Source organism: Plutella xylostella, chromosome 12 (genome assembly GCF_932276165.1).
Source record: "Plutella xylostella chromosome 12, ilPluXylo3.1, whole genome shotgun sequence".
Classification (NCBI taxonomy): domain Eukaryota; kingdom Metazoa; phylum Arthropoda; class Insecta; order Lepidoptera; family Plutellidae; genus Plutella; species Plutella xylostella.
This window is the reverse complement of record NC_063992.1, coordinates 11,421,996-11,440,284: the sequence shown is the minus strand read 5'-3', so window position 1 is coordinate 11,440,284 and position 18,289 is coordinate 11,421,996. Positions and strand designations below refer to the sequence as shown.

Here is an 18,289-nt window from a genome sequence, read left to right as displayed (position 1 = left end):
AAAAAAACACAGGACTTCCAGAAACTCCAAATGCAATAAGTATAGTAGGTAGGTATCGGACGACGACGAATGCTTCTGGTCTAAAAATAAATATAAATTACTTACTGGAGACGTGGGACTCAGGGACTAACTGCAATATATCACCGTGGACAGGCGAAAATTGAGCCGACACGGTGCCCACGCGGCACACTAACGAGTAATGACCGCCATCATTATGTATTTACGACTATTAGACAGCGATAGGTAACATGTTTTTATGTTTTCCTAACACTTAAAGGGGACCATAAATAAGTAGCGACATAAGGTGCCTCATTGCTTTTGCTTGTGTTTCAAGGACGACTAATTTCCTTTGGTAAAGTGTTGTTATGTTTGTAGTGATAGGTACCTATGTATTGATGAGAGACAGAACCGTAGAGACCAAACAAGTGAACATGTTTCAATCTTTAATTCCATAACTACATGATTGGTATCGATTTGTCAATGATGTGCGCCTCATCTATGTAGTACAGCTTGACTGGTGCAGTGTCATTTCTGCTCCCATGATGCGCCACACCTATGAGGCTTATTTAGACTGGTGCAGCGTCACTTCTGGCGGTTCCTGGCTCCGTAGCGCCTCAGCTGTGCGCTGCTGAACTTGCCGTGCGTGGCGGTCGCGGCCTGCAGCGCCTGCGCCAGCTTCCAGCCCTCCACCGCCACCTGGCGACAGGAATACAACATCTTTATTTAGTTACTTACCATATAAATATATAGGTAATTAGATTGGCTGTCTATAACTACAAATAAGCTTCTCATAATAAATCTTTATCAATCCTATAAAGGTATCGTCATTCTACCGCCTGGCTTGGGTATTCGTACTTATTTGTGTATTTGCCTTGTGTAGGTATATTCATCAAAATTATTGCCGAATTTGCCTACACTTTCGGTATTATCCAATACAGCAAACATCCAACAGCAAATACGAATAGCCAAGTGTTAAGCAGCATTAAATAATGACCTGTTTGTAGTAGTCGTCCATGTTCTTCTTCTCTTGCTTGCCGAGCGCGGTCACCACCTCCTTGAACTTACTCGCGTACACGTTCTTTGGATCACACTCTGTAAGTAGTGTTATGAGTTACAAACAAAAGAGAAAATAGAAATAAGCAAATAAGCAAGCGTTTATAAAAAGCAAAGAGAAATAAGCGTTTTGGCAATGCTCTATAAGTACTTAGACTCCATTCAACGAAGCGAAGTAGAGTCGTGTTAAGCATGGATTCGGAAGCGCTTCTTTTATACAGGCGACTACATAACTACCAATACTCTGTGATGACGGAGCACACTGCACAAATAAGTGATAACAGACCCCAATATCTTGAGATTTAGTTACTAAAAGTTAACCTAAACTACGGTTACTTATATTGAAAGCTTATATAATACTACAGTGTTATTGGTAAGTCGACCGGATCCTTTCAGGAGGTGATAGAGGAAGGCATTTCCAGTCGATTGAACCCAATAATGCATTATCCTAAACTTAACCATTTCTAAGATATTTAATATTTAAGGTTTTTTTTAATTTTTTGCCAAAATTTTATGCTTAAAACCGAAAATAAAAAAAACTAGCAACATTTCAATATTTTTTTTGTTGTTTTGCATAAGTAACACCTTAATAAACTAATTAAAATAATCAAATGTGCATTATTCAACTTAAATTAGACATAATACCTCAAAATAGTTTAACATTTTGAAAAAATATTCAAAACGCAAAAACAAATAAATTAAATTAAAAAAGATTTTCATATGACATTTTTTTGTGCACTTTAGCTTAGAAACATGGTCAACTAATAAGCTTTCAAACAAGATGATTCAATACCAAATCGATTAAGGTATCACCAAGATATGGCCAAAACAACTAGAGAAAGCGGAGAAAACTGAGCAGGGGTTTCCATACTAAAGTTAACAGGACTGAAAACAATCACACTTTTTACCTTTAAATTGGGCAAATTTTGTTAGTTTTCCTGTTGAATTTTGTCCGTCTGTGCTGGTTGTTTTGGCCATATCTTGGTGATACCTTAATCGATTTGGCTTTGAATTATCTTGTTTGAAAGCTTATTAGTTGACCATGTTTCTAAGCTAAAGTGCACAAAAAAATGTCATATGAAAATCTTTTTTAATTTAATTTATTTGTTTTTGCGTTTTGAATATTTTTTCAAAATGTTAAACTATTTTGAGGTATTATGTCTAATTTAAGTTGAATAATGCACATTAGATTATTTTAATTAGTTTATTAAGGTGTTACTTATGCAAAACAACCAAAAAAATTATTGAAATGTGGCTAGTTTTTTTTATTTTCGGTTTTAAGCATAAAATTTTGGCAAAAAATTAAAAAAACTTAAATATTAAATATCTCAAAAATGGTAAAGTTTAGGATAATGCATTATTGGGTTCAATCGACTGGAAATGCCTTCCTCTATCACCTCCTGAAAGGATCCGGTCTACTTACCAATAACCCTGTATAATAAGTGTATAAAGGATATCATAGCGTCATAGGGGGCACACCCGAGTACGCGTTGTTCTATGGCGTTATAGGATTGGTATTCATCCAGAGTAGTTGTACCTACCTTCAAACAGTTTCATAGCTTTCTCTTCCTTCACGCCGACTCGCTTGAGCCAGTCCACGACGGTGGGCACGTCGTTCTTGCCCAGCAGCACCAGGTTCTCGAACTGGACCTCGACCCGCGCCAGCGGCTCCAGGTGCGCGGTGGAGGTACCACCAGGGTCCGTGTACACGCTGGCCCTCGGAGAACGCGGTTTTTTGCCGCTGGACTTTGCAGATTTCGTGCTGGACTTTGATCGCGTACTGGACTTTGAAGATCGCGAGCTGCCCTTTGAAGATTTCGCCGACATTGTGCGTCTGGAGAGGTGATAATGGCACTTGTTATGGTGGGGTTGCTTCTTGTTTATTTTTGGTAAGTACTATTTGTTCGTTCGGAGGAGGACGAGGGTAGATGTTATGCGCTTGTGGTTGTCCAGCAGTGGACGGTAACTGGGTTGTTATTACTACATGGTGAGTAACGTAGCAAAGCAGAGGAGTTCCTTGACCAGGGGGGGGGTCAGTGCCTTAATGGCTGAACTTTTAGTACAAGGTAGCGCCATCTCTTTATATTACTCTTATTACCAAAAAAGATGTAAGATGGCGTTATGAACAAGCCCATAGAACAATAACAAGACACATAGATAAGTAGTATTTGAATGTTAACATTGTCATGATCTATGGCTATTATGAAGAAATTGCGTGTCAGTGTCAGTTCAGTTGTCTTACAATGTCTCGCAAATAACATGTTTAATTTTTGTAAATAAAAGCCTATATTCTCGGTATATCGTTATTTATAAATTTTATATAAAAATAAAAATGATGTGTCAAGAAAAAGCATCTTTATCAGCTAAAAGTGTTTTTATGTAATTCTTGCGACCTAACAGATTCCATATGGATCCAGGTTCCACGTGGTTCCACGGGAACCGAGCTGAAATGGCGGCACTGGCAAAGAGCGTTCGACATCTTCATATCCGCTGAAGATTAAAATACTATGTGTACCAAACTGATAAATGTCGTCAAAGATTTGCCTCGCGAGGATAAATGATGCACTATTATCTTGGACGAAATGAATGGATCAATTGAAAGGATTTTCTTCTCTTGGGAAACATTAAACTAGCAAAACATGAATTGGTTTTCATGGTGAAAGGAATAAAAAAGGAATACACACACCCACTCGCATATTATTTTACAAGTGACATGAACAAAACTGAACTGAAATATTGTTATATGCGAGGTAATAAATAATTATATAATAATTTGTTTTTTATTTATTGTTGCATGTAGGTAGGTACATAAATATGTAGATTGAACTTACATTTAGCTAATAATTGTTATATTAACTGTTGTGTGGTGTAACTACGTTAAGGCAAATATGTCTTACTAGCTGTTCCCGCGCTCTTCGCTTTGCCTTAAATAGTTTTCCCGTGGGGATTCCGGGATAAAAAGTAGCTTATGTTCTTTCCCAGGGTCTAGACCGTATGTATGTATACCAAATTTCATTCAAATCCGTTCAGTAGTTTTGGCGTGAAAGAGTAACAGACAGACACAGTTACTTTCGCATTTATGATATTAGTTAGGATAGTTAGGATTAGGATATCATTATAGATTGAAGTTAATAACTTGTGATAACAATCCTTACTCCTTACTTTAATATTATAAATGCGAAAGTAACTGTGTCTGTCTGTCTGTTACTCTTTCACGCCAAAACTACTGAACGGATTTGAATGAAATTTGGTATACATACGGTCTACACCCTGGGAAAAAACATAGGCTACTTTTTATCCCGGAATTCCCACGGGAAAACTATTTAGGGCGAAGCGAAACGCGCGGGAACAGCTATATCTATATATACAGGGTGTCCCAAGGGCACCCTGTATGTATGTACAATGAGGCTGAGAAATAAAAAGAGATGGCACTGTTCAGTATGACGTATAGAGTATGACAAAAACCTCCTTGAGATGCCACTCTTTTCACAATTATTTATTTTTTCTCTATGTCCTTGACATTGTTGAAGTTTGGGTGAAGTGGGCAATGGTGGCTGTCAGTCTGTCAGTGGCTGTGGCAGAGTGACAACCGGTAACAGAGAGCACAATCTCCTAGCCTTACTACTACTACTAGTATTACTTACTCTATGCTCCTTGCCTCCATATCCATGGAAGTAATAAGGGGCCGTCCATTAATCACGTGAGGCTCAAAGGGGGGGGGGAGGGGGTACGTCAAACCTCACGAAACATCACGAGGGGGGACTCGTTAGACATCACGTGTATTAATTTTTTGTCAAAAAGCGCTAGGTATTTCTGAACCGAAATTTTGAACTGGGCAAAAATTTTAACGATTTATTGACCTTGATTGACTGGCCCGCCGTTGCTAAGCAACGACTCCCCGCGCTAAATTTAATTTTCGTTATATTTTTTCTTGTAAAAAAAGCCTTTACATAGACTTCCAAAAAAATACACGTGATCCAGGGGGGGGAGGGGGGGTCGGTCCCAAATCTCACCAAATATCACCAGGGGGGAGGGGGGGGGGTCAAAAAATGGGAAAAACGACCTCACGTGATTAATGGACGGCCCCTAAGTACTTGTTGAACGCAAATAGGTACTTATTACTTTTGTTTGTATCAGATGTCTTTCCCCGTGGAATGGGATATAGCGGAAGTCGGTAAAGTCCATGTAAAGTCAGACATAGACATTGCACGATAGGTAGGTTTCAGTAGGTGTATCAAGTTCTCATTGAAAAGTTGAAAGATAATGAATGTTACAGGCAGATGATGATGTTGATGACATGCTTTTAGCATTTAGCCCACCTTTTGCACATTTTTTTTTGTAATAAATAAATAAATCAATGATGGTGACATATTTCTCTGAGCCACAACTCCTGCGCGGAGTTTTCTACTCGATATTTAATTTGCACAGCTGTCTGGGTAACTAGATAAAATTATGTTATTAAAACTCATTCCAGGGCCTGGGGCGCGATTCACATCTCAACCGAAATATTTGTAAAGCGATACGAACGAGTTACGAGATGAAATCCGCAATGTTCAAAAACGCGATTCATAACACACATACTTTGATCTCGTTTTCATATCGCTAGTTCGTATTGGGATGGCTTGAGTGAAATGAATGAAACTATATTTTTTTAATTGCCATGCAAAAATTATAAATACTACCACTAATTGTTTTAAATAATTTTGTTCCTACAATATATTTTGTTGGAATTAGTGTCGATAGCAAGTATCAAGAAACGGCTTTTTAATTCAACGTTGAAGAAATTCATAACCTGTGGCACTTTTGACAGCCGCCATGTTTTCTACATAAAAACATTGATTTTCTTTGCTCATTTTCGTATCAACGTAGTTTTTTTGGAAAATAAGAAGAAAGGAAGTTTAACTTACTTAGAGAAATACGACTGAGACATGTAAGTATCAATGTATTAACCTATTTTTTTGGAAATATAACCGGTTGTAGTCAAGAAGGTATTGTAATTTACAATGTATCCAATTTCTGTTTGAATTGTTTTAGAATCATGAACGAGATGAACACAAGCAGCAGCCGATGTGCTTGAGTTGCAGATGGAGCAAGTGCGTTATGAGAGGGCCACGGCTTCAGCCCTCACAATGAATAGCTGAAGCAATGAACAGACAGGCTGCAGTCAATGAGAGGCTTCTTGAGCAGGGGCTCCTCATATGGAAAAAGGTTATTCCTAAATGTTTGGCTAAATAATAGAATAGAATTTAACTTCATTGCTACCCCAATAATGTGTTAGGAAAACTGATGTTGAATATTTATGTTACAGTGTAGTTTTGTTAGTGTCTGTAATTTTTTAGAACAATATCATACTGAACTTTTCATTTTGTCTTTTCTAGGCTAATGAAAGGAACAATCAAGACTGGCGGTGCGCGGGAGGATCCCGTCCCTACTACTCCCTACACATGCGCCTGGCCTTCAATGGACTCACGCCTCTCTTCTTCCTCTTCTTCATGCGTCAATTCAAACAGAGGAGCACCTGTGATTACTGATTACCTAAGTTCCTATATACAATAATAGTTTAATAATTGTTAACAAAATATTGTATTATATAAGTATTAATAACTATACACAAGGCTAAAAGCATTTTGTAACAGTCAACCTATAAGAGAGAATATGAGAGCTTTATTAAGTGGTAAAGGGACCTAATATATGTATTTGTGATAATTCATAGAATTTATTAGTTCTATCAATAAATAAAATAGACATGCATTACAATGTGTTTAATTCATTAACTTACAATTTGCACACTGAGGGAAAAATATTCTTCCTCATTCTGCGAGGGCCTCAGGCTAAAACCCACGCCAATCAAATAAATATCACTAATACAAGCTTACTATACTTAAAGGAAAATTACGAATTCGGTAAAGATGGAAACGTATCTCGTAGGGACGGCTGTCCGGCTGAAAAATGGCTTGAAGATGTTGGAGAGATGCGTACATGGTCAATTTCACTGTTAGCAGTAGGTATTTTTTCTGAAAACGATCTTACAATTTCACCCTTTTCTTCGAAAGTTTAAAATCGCTTAAACGTCAAAATATGACAGATAGGCGATATCAAAAAGTTCAACAAAAATGACATGAATCGCGTCATTCTCCATTCGTTCATTCATTTTGCGATCTCGAAACGATCTTACTATGTAGCTTGGGTTTTAGTGCCATGTGAATCGCAATTTGACAACTCGTTCGTAAAAATCTGAAAACGAGATGAAAGCGACGGGGTTTTTTGTGACACGAATCACGCTCCAGTTTTAATAACATAATTTTATCATAACGATTAATTATGGAAAACGGAGACAGTTTGAAGGGCCGCGGTTACAATATATTATTTCGCAGCCTGGCTGTTTCTTGAAATTGTATAAGTCGTCTGCCCACTGCTATAGTCGAGGCAGCGTCGCAGTGGCATCGCAGCGGCTTAAAGTCGCAGGAAATTATGTCTTGTATGTCAAGACCACTGTTCCGTGTTCCGCCGCGACTCCGCCTCAACTTTTTCAAAGACGTAAGGAGAATACGTACGTTGTAAGACCTACATTGAATGGTGCTTAGGTATATTATAAATTAAACCTAAGCATTTTTATCATTTACTGGGGATTACGATCGAATATTCTTGGGGTGGGGTCTTAGTAATATTTTTTGCTTAGATTCATTTCAGGAACATCACTTACTTAAATTCAGTTTTACGAAAAAAATATGTTCAATGTGCTACGCTAACCATGACTCATGATTATGATTGTTTAACACACACACACTCACGCCTTGTACTAATGTACTCCCTTGCGGGGTAGGCAGAGGTGCATTGCTGCACCCACTTTTCGCCAGAGCGTTATGTTAGTCCCAATGTAATAGGGGGCGGGCCTATTGCCATTTTACGGGCACATCTAACACCCGAGCAAAAATATCTGTGTTTAAACAAATATCTGCCCCAGCCGGGAATCGAACCCGGGACCATCGGCTCAGTAGTCAGATTGTTTAAATGCAATAAAATTAGCGGTTGCAAGAGTATTCCTTCAGAAGGTACAGGTGGGGCACCATAACTTTATTTATTAATCATTGCAGTGTTATACATTAGGACCAAAAGAGACAATAAGTTTCGGATCACACCTGCATGAACCACTATTTCGTTGTTTTAAATGTAGGTACTTGTCCTCTTGTACCTCTTTTGTCAAGTTAAAGTTACCCTATTGAAACAGGACAATTTATTTCAGAAAATAAATGTAAGTACCTAAACGAAACTACTGGAGGTTTTGTTCAGGCAGATGCAGCGGCCGGTTCCTATAACGACGTTGTATAATCAAACCTACCACATTCAACCAGTCTATACCTATATCACCCTGAAAGCATCTGCAGTACACGAAAAACGTACGGACTAAATAAATAAGTAGGTACAGTTATTCCATAAACACATCTGTTTAAATTCGTTTAGTATTCCCGCCGCGAGGTCCGCGTGACAAATCGTTTTCCGGAAAAAGGTCACGCCAAATGCCGAGGTCGGTGCCTTAAACCTACTACGGTCAAACGTAGCGGGCTGGGGCGGACCTTGGAAACATACGAGAGTAGATACGTAGTATGTAACTAAACACTCGCGATCACTGAAAAAGTTTGAGTGATATAGCAGCAAATTACTGCTAAACGGAAAAGGCTACCTAATTCACCATAGTGGGTTAGAGCCAGGGATTATTGGTTGACTTTTGACACATCTGTCAAGAATTTAGTATGGAGATGACATATAATTGATTAACCAATACCTTGTTACAATTTAACCGCATATTGTGAAATTGGAGCTAAATGACGCTGTCTGCGATATTGAATTCAATCAGCTCGCATCAGAAAGAAAATGTTGCCAGTTTGTACACATTGCGGGAGAGTAAAATAAAATAATTATTATATACTGCGGCGCGTACAGTGTGTCTATAAAGTCGTGAAATTAAATGATGGCGTTGCTAACGTTCATGTAGCAACCCTTTATAGCCTGACAAAACGATTTTGATACTAGCAGTTTTTCAAGTAAAATGAGTAAATAAATAATATTCATTACCTACAGTTATATTTTATGTTTGTTTTATTTAAATTATATACCTCTACTTAGGAAAAGTTATTTAAACAAAGATTTATTTAGTCGAAACAAAATAAAAATACACAATCTGTATTTACTGTCTTTATTCTGCACCATTAAATAAAATTACAGAACATGAAGTACAAAAAGGCGGCCCAACAGCTTAAACCAATCTCTACCGGACAACCTCTAGATGGAAGAGATAAGTACTAATTAAGTTTTATGGGGTAGCTGTAGTGCGGGTATACTACATATCGACGGTGGAAAGGCAAAATGTATTATCCGCCACTTTTGGCGAATATGAGTTATATATACCGTTGGAATCGCCTGATTTTTCTCTTTCGAATGGTGCGGGTCTCGTTTCGATCTGAGCACTTTTTGGCGCTTAAGACAACGGTGATTTTGGAAATCTTAATACTTTTTTCTTGTATTAAGAGCCACTTTTTTAGTCATTTGTATGTTCAAACATACTTGATCAAAACTAAAGTTATATAAAACATTGTACCCTCACTAAAACAGTAAAACATTGTGACTTAATTCATTTTGAACTAATGTGAATTTGTATCATTAGTTACTTAAGCGACCTACCTGATTGCGTAATTGATATAAAACAAAATGCCTTCTGGTCAAAAATAACATAAAATCACTTAATACATTTTACAATTTTGTAATTTGAAGCCATACTGGCACTTAAACCATTTTACCAGTCAGCCTTACTCGCGGCGTTTGGCGGTTAATACAACTTTACCTAAATCTGTTTAGTGGTACAATTGGCACTTAAGCAGCTTTTTGCGATTTGTAGATAATTGATATAAGTGATATAAAACAATTCAAAAGAATCGCAATGAAGCGGTCTATGGTGTTTAAACTGTTATATCCAGAAGGATATTGTGTGAAAACGCCAATAATATAAATAGGACCGGTTGGAAAGGTGTCGCTTCAGCACCCCGCCGGGACGTTCATTGGGAGAGGACGTGCGTCTATGCGACAGTTGGCGCCGCGTGCGCAGCGTAATTACGTAGGTACAAACTCAGATTCGTTCGCCAGTATAAAACTGTAAATATTTTTTGATTATATCACCGATAACTACATTCAATTATGATATCTATTATATTACTCTTTACACAGGTTCTAAATAATAGTGTTGCTATAATTAATATTTATTGAGTTATAAATATGCACTTGGATCCTTTCGCCTAAATTGCTGTTTCTATGCAAGTAGGGAATTTTAACGTTTCTCTAAAAGGATCCAACCAAATATTTATTTTTTATAAAATATTTTTTCTATGACAATATGGTTCTTAATGTAAAATATTTGTATTGTATTAACATGACATTACTTTTTATACAAAATACCTAATAATTATATATCATAAATAAACTTATTCATAAATAATTTATATCGAAATCTAGTCAGAAACAGGATTTCTTATCTATATAAAAATCTAACCGAAAATGTGTTCCCAAGCGCAAATCTCTGGATCAACTTAACCGATTTTGATAATTGTTAGGTAATTATACGAAATAGAAGACCAGTGACCACGAGTACCACGACCTGTTTGTATCCCATAATTTTCAGAATAAAGTATTTCAACGAAAAGCAAACCTTATAGGAAAAAGTTGGACATGAATTAAATTAACTTTTCTCTAACTTCACTTCATCATCCTCCATCGCTGAAGAGTGCAATATCTGGTATATTCCATCTATCCTGCTTTTTATGCCACCGTAGGAAATCCATCGTTCCCTGGTACTTTGCCACTCTTCAGCGATCGTATGGTCCGTATCAATTCGTCTTATTCGGGGGTTGGATATTTAAATTTCTGTCAAGATGCAGGATAGTCATAAATCTCATCACGAACCATTACGTCCCCACTCCTGGGGCACGGGTCTCCTTCCAATGAAGGAAGGGTTTAGGCCTAGTCTACCACGTTGGCCTAGCGCGGGTTATTGGGCCCCAACACAAGCAATCTTGTGCTGAGAGAGTTTTCGGGTAAGTGGGCTACCCAACTGTCAGACGTTTTCAAGCCACCCGAAGGCCTCTGACTAGCCTGTAAGACCTGCCGATTTTATTAATCATAATGATTACGATTATGTATCAAGATACAAGATGCTCCTGGTATATTTGCATCTGCATCCAACTCCCCAGGTGGTGGTTAGGATCATTAAAAACTTCGGCAATGTGGCCATACCATCTTGAAAGTCAATCTTTCATAGTAACAAGGAGATATCCTGGGTTTTGTTGCAATGTTCTTCAAGATGCTTTGTATAGATCCTTCATGTTTCCTATGGCAGCCGATGAGACCATCGCTGGATATAGGGTTACCCCTAGCAGCGTTTGTCCTTTTATAAATTTCGTTTGATATTAAGTTCACAAAGAAAATACTCTTACGCAAGTGCTTCTTTAGAATGGTCGTCTAGTTCGACGTTAAGTCTTCCTTGATGGTTGATCATATCCCATGTTTCTTTAGACATCCATTCATTCTTTAAGTGTTCCTTGTGCCTTATTATTTCTTCGCAAATTTTTAACAACACGTCTTTGATGCCAGTTGTTGCCGATCTGGATACTAAGTTTTCTTCTAACTTGTGGGTCCTGCAGCTTATTTTCACGACACCTTTGGCAGATCTTGTGGCCTGCTCCTAAACTCCCGCTATCTTCAAGCACATTTTTCCATCGACTAAGTGGTGATCACTATTGACATCAGCAACCCTCTTATTCCTAACATCCAGAAGTGTCTCCATTTTCGACTAATCGTCGGTCGATTTGGTTCTCGGTCCGGCTGTCGGGTGAGACCCAACGCACATTGTGATAGTCCTTTGGGGTTACCACCACTAAAACTTAGCCATTAACAATCCTAAAGCATCGGCGCTTGCTTATCAAATCTAGCGTATCTTGTATGAATCTGACAGATAGTTTAAAGCGAGCGACGCTGCTTATGGATTGATAATTGCTTATGTGTCTTGCCCACACTAACATACGGTGCCGATACATGGACGCTGACCAAGGAAACTGTGCACCGAATCAGAGTTGCACAGAGAGCTATGGAGCGATCCATGTTAAGAATTTCGCTTACAGACCGTATTCCCAGCGTGGTAAATCACCAAAAGACAAAAGTCTTCGACGTCGGTATGCAGGTCACGGAACTGAAATGGGAGTCGGCAGGAAACTTGGCTCGAAGGCAGGACGGAAGGTGGACAAAGGCGGTGACAGAATGGTGGCATAGAGACGGTCGAAGAAATGTCGGTTGGATTATGATTATTAATTAATGAATAAGTAAACCTGCTGATCACTTGGATCTCAATCTCAAAGTGATTTCGCGGTGAACAATATGTTACTAAAGTTTATAATAAAATAATGCTTCGAGAAAAGGTACGGCCATGCCGCTTCTTTGCTCGACTTGGTGAGATATTATGAATTTTTTGTTTTCAATCTAGCTGGCCCGCAGGTACCGCTTCTTACCCTACCCTACCCTATCCTACCCTACCCTACCCTACCCTACCCTACCCTACCCTACCCTACCCTACCCTACCCTACCCTACCCTTCTTACCTTTTATACCTTCCCTGGACTTCCACAAATGTTTCTAGACCAAAATCGGTTCAACCGTTCTCGAGTTCTGAGGTCCAATTATAAGTTCATTTATTCTTTAAGTCATTCATCTTAGATATAAATTGCCTTAGTCTGGCGGTTAATTCATTCTTATGGAATGTTTAAAGTAACATAAATTATTATAAAACATTATCCTGGTGTGATGGTTAAATCTCCTTGGTGTTTAAATTGTTTTTACTTGTATTTAATTAAAATGTTAATGTCGTTTAAGCCAATTTTACCTGACTGAGATTTCAGATGCCTATGTCTTATGTCCCTTATTTCAGTAAATAGAATATGTACATTCATTTTATATACAGAATAACATAGAAAACTATTTCAATTTAACGTATTTTAATTTTCAAAGCCATAGCTAGAATAATTACAGAGATACGATTTTTTTTCGAAAATTTCGAACTTTAAATCGCTCTGGTGAACATTTTATGTTATGGCGCTTAAACCATTTTGCCTTTCCACCGTCGATATACTAACAACAATAGAGATTGCGTTAACGCAATCTTGGTGGGTGTAAAAATATGAAAGTTAGAAAATAGATCAATCGTCATAAAATTCCAAATATTCTACACCAAGAAATGACTCGTTACCGCTTTCATCAGCAGCGCTGTCAACTCTACAGCTGCTGTCACCGCTGCTGCTATCATCGCTGCTGCTATCATCGCCTAAACAAATCACCAGCTCGTCTATATCATGATACAGGCGACGTCCTCGCTCGTAGTATTCTTTTTCGTGTGTCTCGACGTGATTGCAACAGTTTTTCCATGTTTCAGGCGTGATGCTATTGAAGGCCTCTTCAGCAAGTTGCTTCACATCACGTGACCCAACATTGTGTGCTGCAACTTTTTGTTTTACGTTAGCCCAAATGAGCTCAATAGGATTTAAATCACAGTGATAATCACTGTGTGCCCATATTCTCCTAGAAGATTATCAATGTGATAGCTCGGGAGTGGTTTGTTTTTTCTCACTAAACTCAGTAAATTTGGCTTCCTAAGTGTAGGGTCAAAATCAATATTGTTCTCTAATAGCCAGAGTTTTATCTCGTCCACACGGGAACTGGAGGTAGGCGCCTTATTTGTAATGACGGAGTGGTAGGGCGCATTATCCATAACTACGATTGAAGGCTCGTGAAGATTTGGTATTAGCTTCTCCTCAATCCACTTAGTAAAATTATGTGCATTCATTTCTGAATGGTAGTCTTCTAGTTTATTGTTACCAGTGAATATAAGAAGGCAGTTGGGCACAGACCCCTTTTCGCTTCCAGCGTGGACTATGATGTACCGCTTTCCTTTAGATATGTCTTTTGTGACACCTTCGATATTTAGAGACTGCCAACATTTTGTGACCTGTAGGAAAAAAAAAGGTACTTATTTATTGTGAACTGGCGTTGACTTTCAGCTTTGACAAGTATTTCATGTTCTCGTAGGATAAAAATTAACATAGATATGTCAAATTTCACGAAAATGTGACCATACTTTTTGATTTTTGTAGCAATAAATTTAATAGAGAGCGCAGATACTCTCGCAAACACACAAACTTTCATATTTATAATATTAAGCAGAATAGGGTGTATAATGCGTCGTGAAGAAACATTGTGATGTATAAAACTGTATATATAAGGGTAGGTACATGCAGAATAAAAACCAAGTCTTTACCTTATATGAAGAGTGAATATAGCTTTCATCGAGATAAATTATATCCTTTTTTAACTCTTCTGGCAAATCACGATTTTTTTTAATGATTGCCAAATATTCTTCTCGCTTTGCTGCAATATGAGTTTGTTCGATTAAAGCCTTTCTATTATTTTGGCATTTCTTGTAAGTAAACCCTATTGCTTTTAAAATTTTACGGAGAACTTCAAGACTACAATCGAAATCCAGGTCCGTTTTGGCGATCACTTGCAATTTTCTGAGGGTTGGTACCTGAAATATCAAGAGTTCCGTTGATTGTGCGTCTGACTACACATATAAAAAAATGTTAAGCTAAATGGTGCTTTTTAGGAATACACACAAAAATATGCAACTAAATACAAAAAACATTACCTCTTTTTGCACTGTGTAAAAGAATTGGATTTTTTGACGCAGTGCACAAATATCAAAATTGTCCATTTCTTTCTTTGGTCGGCCTCTTCTGTGTTTCCCAGGGGTTTCAAATTTTCCATTATTTTTAAAACCTTCATCTACTATCCGCCTAACTGTACTCTCTGATATTCCTGAAAAAATAAAGTACAAAAATTCAGTAAATGGAATTTAAGATTATTTTGTAGAAAGATTACTTAACCTAATACCTATGTGCCATAAAATTTCTGTCGCACAAATCGGCGGTCCATATATCGGAGATAACCATGGAAACAATATCTCATTGACATAAATCAATAATAATTCAAAATTGGTAGAATACCATTCAGTTTATTTTCAGACTGAGTTATACCATTCTTAAAGTATCAAAAATTATGGTCGCACTCTAATATGACCCACTTACAATGTCAATCTAACCTAAAAATATGCATTGTAAACAATGCTTTTTAACCGACTTCAAAAAAAGGAGGAGGTTCTCAATTCGTCGGGATCTTTTTTTTTATATTTTTTTTTATGTATGTTCACCGATTACTCCGCCGTTTATGGACCGATTTTGAAAATTCTTTAAATATACCTAAGCAGGAACTGTTCTTTTTTGAAGTTGGTGCCATATTTCTTCAGATTACTTTGTCACCGCACCAACATCAAAAAAGAACAGTTCCTGCTTAGGTATATTTGTACTGTCACATATAATTTGTGTAAACCTTAAATTTTTTTTATTTTTTATTATTTATTTATCAAATTATTTTACAGAATTATTGATTACTTATATCATTGCATCACAAAAATCACAGAGATTTGTCCGTGATGAATCATTCTACGTAATTAGGTACTTAATAACTAATTATACTTATTTATATTTTATACAATACACAAACTTATTCAATATTACACATTAATTAAATAAGTACAATAGTGGGTAGTTTAATAATAAACCATCAGCCAAACATACAAGATAGTTGGTGCATATTCGAACAGTGTTAAGTTAAAGTAATGATATATAGTATGATTTTATTTTGTGCTTGATATTTTTCGGTGTAATTAGATTTAATTATTTCTTACATTTTAGTGGTTTTTTGAAGTCGGTTTTTTTTATGGTCTCCAAATCGCAAATTCAGTAAATTTGTATCTTCAGGCAGACTAAATACAAACAATAACTCGATTACATACCGGTCATAGATGCTGTTCGGCCATAAACATCATCCAAATCCCACAAAATTTGTCCAGCTTGGAACTCCGCCATACATCGCTGGAAAACTTTAAAAATTACTTCCCGCGTACCACTCCGGTTCACTTTACTCATTTTACCAACCTATTCGCGTAGTTTGGCCCTAATTTATTGCAATTTAACACGTTCACGGACAATTGAAGATTGGGAAATATTTTGATATGACACCTAAAAATCCCATACATTTTATCGTTACGCCTTGAAACGTATTGTCATATTTCACTATATTTTATTTACGTAATGTGACAGTTACGGCCATAGACGGTATCGTCTATAAGCGGTTTGCCACATCATGCATATCGAACAATGCGTATAGTGACATCTACGGCTACAGGCGTTACCGGCAGTTATTTTCTAGGTCCGAATCCTCTTCAAAAATGTTTGTAAGCTTTCCCGACCTCGGTTTATAATTTCTGCATGCCATTTAAAAAAATAAAGGTGATGTATACTAAGAGTATACAAAAGGTACATCGACAAAAACACAATTATTTTCGTTCCTCATTACAGTTTTATATTCGCTTTTCTATGCTCTATTTAAGTAATTATAAAATTTAAATCGAATAGTAAGGTATCCTATATGCAAATCAGTATATTTTTTTATTGATTTATCATTTATGTACCTCGTAATTTGCCACAAAATTACCAGCCCACCACACGTTTTACACAATATTTCCGCAACGCTCGCGCCGTGACACCAAAATTTTGGAAGATTATTTGTATTTGTAACGGTTACGGCTACAGGCGGTATGTCACTATAAAGTTCACTTATGTGTGGGCAAAAGAACCCCCCACAACTTGTTTGTTATGACACCTAGAAACAAATGAATTAGCACAATACGACATTAAACCATGTATCTCCTGTTAAGACTATGGAAATGAAACGGCTGTTAACGGATCGTCCGTTTTAACCAATAGAAGTTGGACGGCCACAGGCGCGTAGTCATATTGCAAGGACATTTAATTACGGCTCTCGACGGATTGTCCGTGAACGTGTTAATTAAAACAATAAACAATATAAAAGGAAAACAGTATCAGAACACCACTCGATGACAGCAGATGTACTAATGTTTGGCATTGTTTGGTGTTGCCAGGCGCATAACTAATGTTAGTTCCTCAAACATTCATGTCACGACTTTATAGACAAACTGTAAACGCATGCGGATGAAGTTAATTTGTGATTAGATTATACATATTGTGCGGTCATGGACGGTACTCACCACACCACTTAGCAAATCAATGAACATTATAATTAGAGTTACCTGCGCCCAATGATTAGTCAACCTCTGACTATAACAAAAATTTGCAACGTATCATCTGTAAGAAATACTTAGAAGCAAAAGCCATTCTGATGCTTGCAGTGGTTCCCACTTCCCACCCCACACCGCAGCGCAATATCTATCACCATTCCATAATAAGGCACTTGCAAGTCATCTCACACGGAAAAAACCGCTTCCACACTTCATAAAACCCCGCGCAGACTTCTTTCGCAATTCTCAAAATGGATTTAGCGCTGTAACGTAGCGCCGTAACATAATTTAAAGTGTGATAATGGCGGATGTGTCGGGTGTTCTGTACACGTGCCCTTGTAATGCGTCCATCATGCCTCATGCCATGCAAATTGAATCACGTCTTTCATCTGTTCGTATGAGCGCGCCTTTTCTCTTCACGCCAGGGCGACCATGGCTTCTGAGAATATTTTTGACGGTTCTGTGAAGAGGGAAGGTGTTGTTCTATCTGCGGAACAGAGTTAATTAAGAGCTTTTGTTTTTTTATTTTTTAACACTAATACAACATTTTCTGACACACATAAAACATTATATAAATAGAAGTATCAATCAGAATTCATCCACAACATCCCACGTCGAGTGTGGACTGTTTGCCATGACTGTGTGGGCGACATGCGAAATAGATTCATGAAAAATAAATAAAACTACTTAACACGCTTTAATCTACGAGCTGAAATAACTTCCGTGAGCTATTATTGTAGGTGACACATAATTACTGTATGTATTGTGTACCTACATAGGTACTAAGTTTGACCTGTAACTTGCACAATTACAATGTAGGAATTGGAGACGTTTATTCACTAATTATCTCATATTTGTGTGATGAAAGTAAAAGCTTTCTCATAAGGAAGGTATATCTATCATTATTACACACACTATTGTGTAGGACACACAAAGTAATAAATTAATAATATAAAAAATATTGTAACAGGGCTCTAAGAGACTTGCACCA

General features: G+C 37.3%; 2 protein-coding genes and 1 long non-coding RNA gene across 3 annotated transcripts; 1 reads left to right on the top strand and 2 right to left on the bottom strand.

Annotated features, from left to right (window-relative positions):
• Positions 1–430: 430 nt before the first annotated feature.
• On the bottom strand, positions 431–3,069 carry LOC105395625. The gene is made up of 3 exons (XM_048624696.1): positions 2,595–3,069; positions 995–1,092; positions 431–696 (listed from the first exon to the last, which is right to left on the bottom strand). The coding sequence occupies exons 1-3, from the start codon at positions 2,878–2,880 to the stop codon at positions 583–585; spliced, it is 498 nt and encodes a 165-aa protein (XP_048480653.1). The 5' UTR covers positions 2,881–3,069; the 3' UTR covers positions 431–582.
• A 2,462-nt stretch (positions 3,070–5,531) lies between these two features.
• Positions 5,532–6,485, top strand: LOC125489274. The gene is made up of 3 exons (XR_007266851.1): positions 5,532–5,983; positions 6,088–6,261; positions 6,432–6,485. It is a non-coding gene; the product is annotated as an uncharacterized LOC125489274 (long non-coding RNA).
• Positions 6,486–13,626: 7,141 nt separating this feature from the next.
• LOC119691614 lies at positions 13,627–16,167 on the bottom strand. The gene is made up of 4 exons (XM_048624493.1): positions 15,994–16,167; positions 14,788–14,957; positions 14,401–14,667; positions 13,627–14,091 (listed from the first exon to the last, which is right to left on the bottom strand). Exons 1-4 carry the CDS (start codon positions 16,124–16,126, stop codon positions 13,627–13,629), a joined length of 1,035 nt encoding a protein of 344 aa, XP_048480450.1. The 5' UTR covers positions 16,127–16,167.
• Between the last annotated feature and the right edge of the window lie 2,122 nt (positions 16,168–18,289).

Excerpts from the sequence above, each read along its gene's own strand:
- LOC105395625 (XM_048624696.1), bottom strand. The coding sequence starts at position 2,880 with ATGTCGGCGAAATCTTCAAAGGGCAGCTCGCGATCTTCAAAGTCCAGT. Across the intron at positions 1,093-2,594 it reads AGCTATGAAACTGTTTGAAG|AGTGTGATCCAAAGAACGTG; the intron begins GTAGGTACAACT and ends CACTACTTACAG. Across the intron at positions 697-994 it reads TGGACGACTACTACAAACAG|GTGGCGGTGGAGGGCTGGAA; the intron begins GTCATTATTTAA and ends TCCTGTCGCCAG.
- LOC119691614 (XM_048624493.1), bottom strand. The coding sequence starts at position 16,126 with ATGAGTAAAGTGAACCGGAGTGGTACGCGGGAAGTAATTTTTAAAGTT. Across the intron at positions 14,958-15,993 it reads CCGAACAGCATCTATGACCG|GAATATCAGAGAGTACAGTT; the intron begins GTATGTAATCGA and ends TTATTTTTTCAG. Across the intron at positions 14,092-14,400 it reads ATATTCACTCTTCATATAAG|GTCACAAAATGTTGGCAGTC; the intron begins GTAAAGACTTGG and ends TTTTTCCTACAG.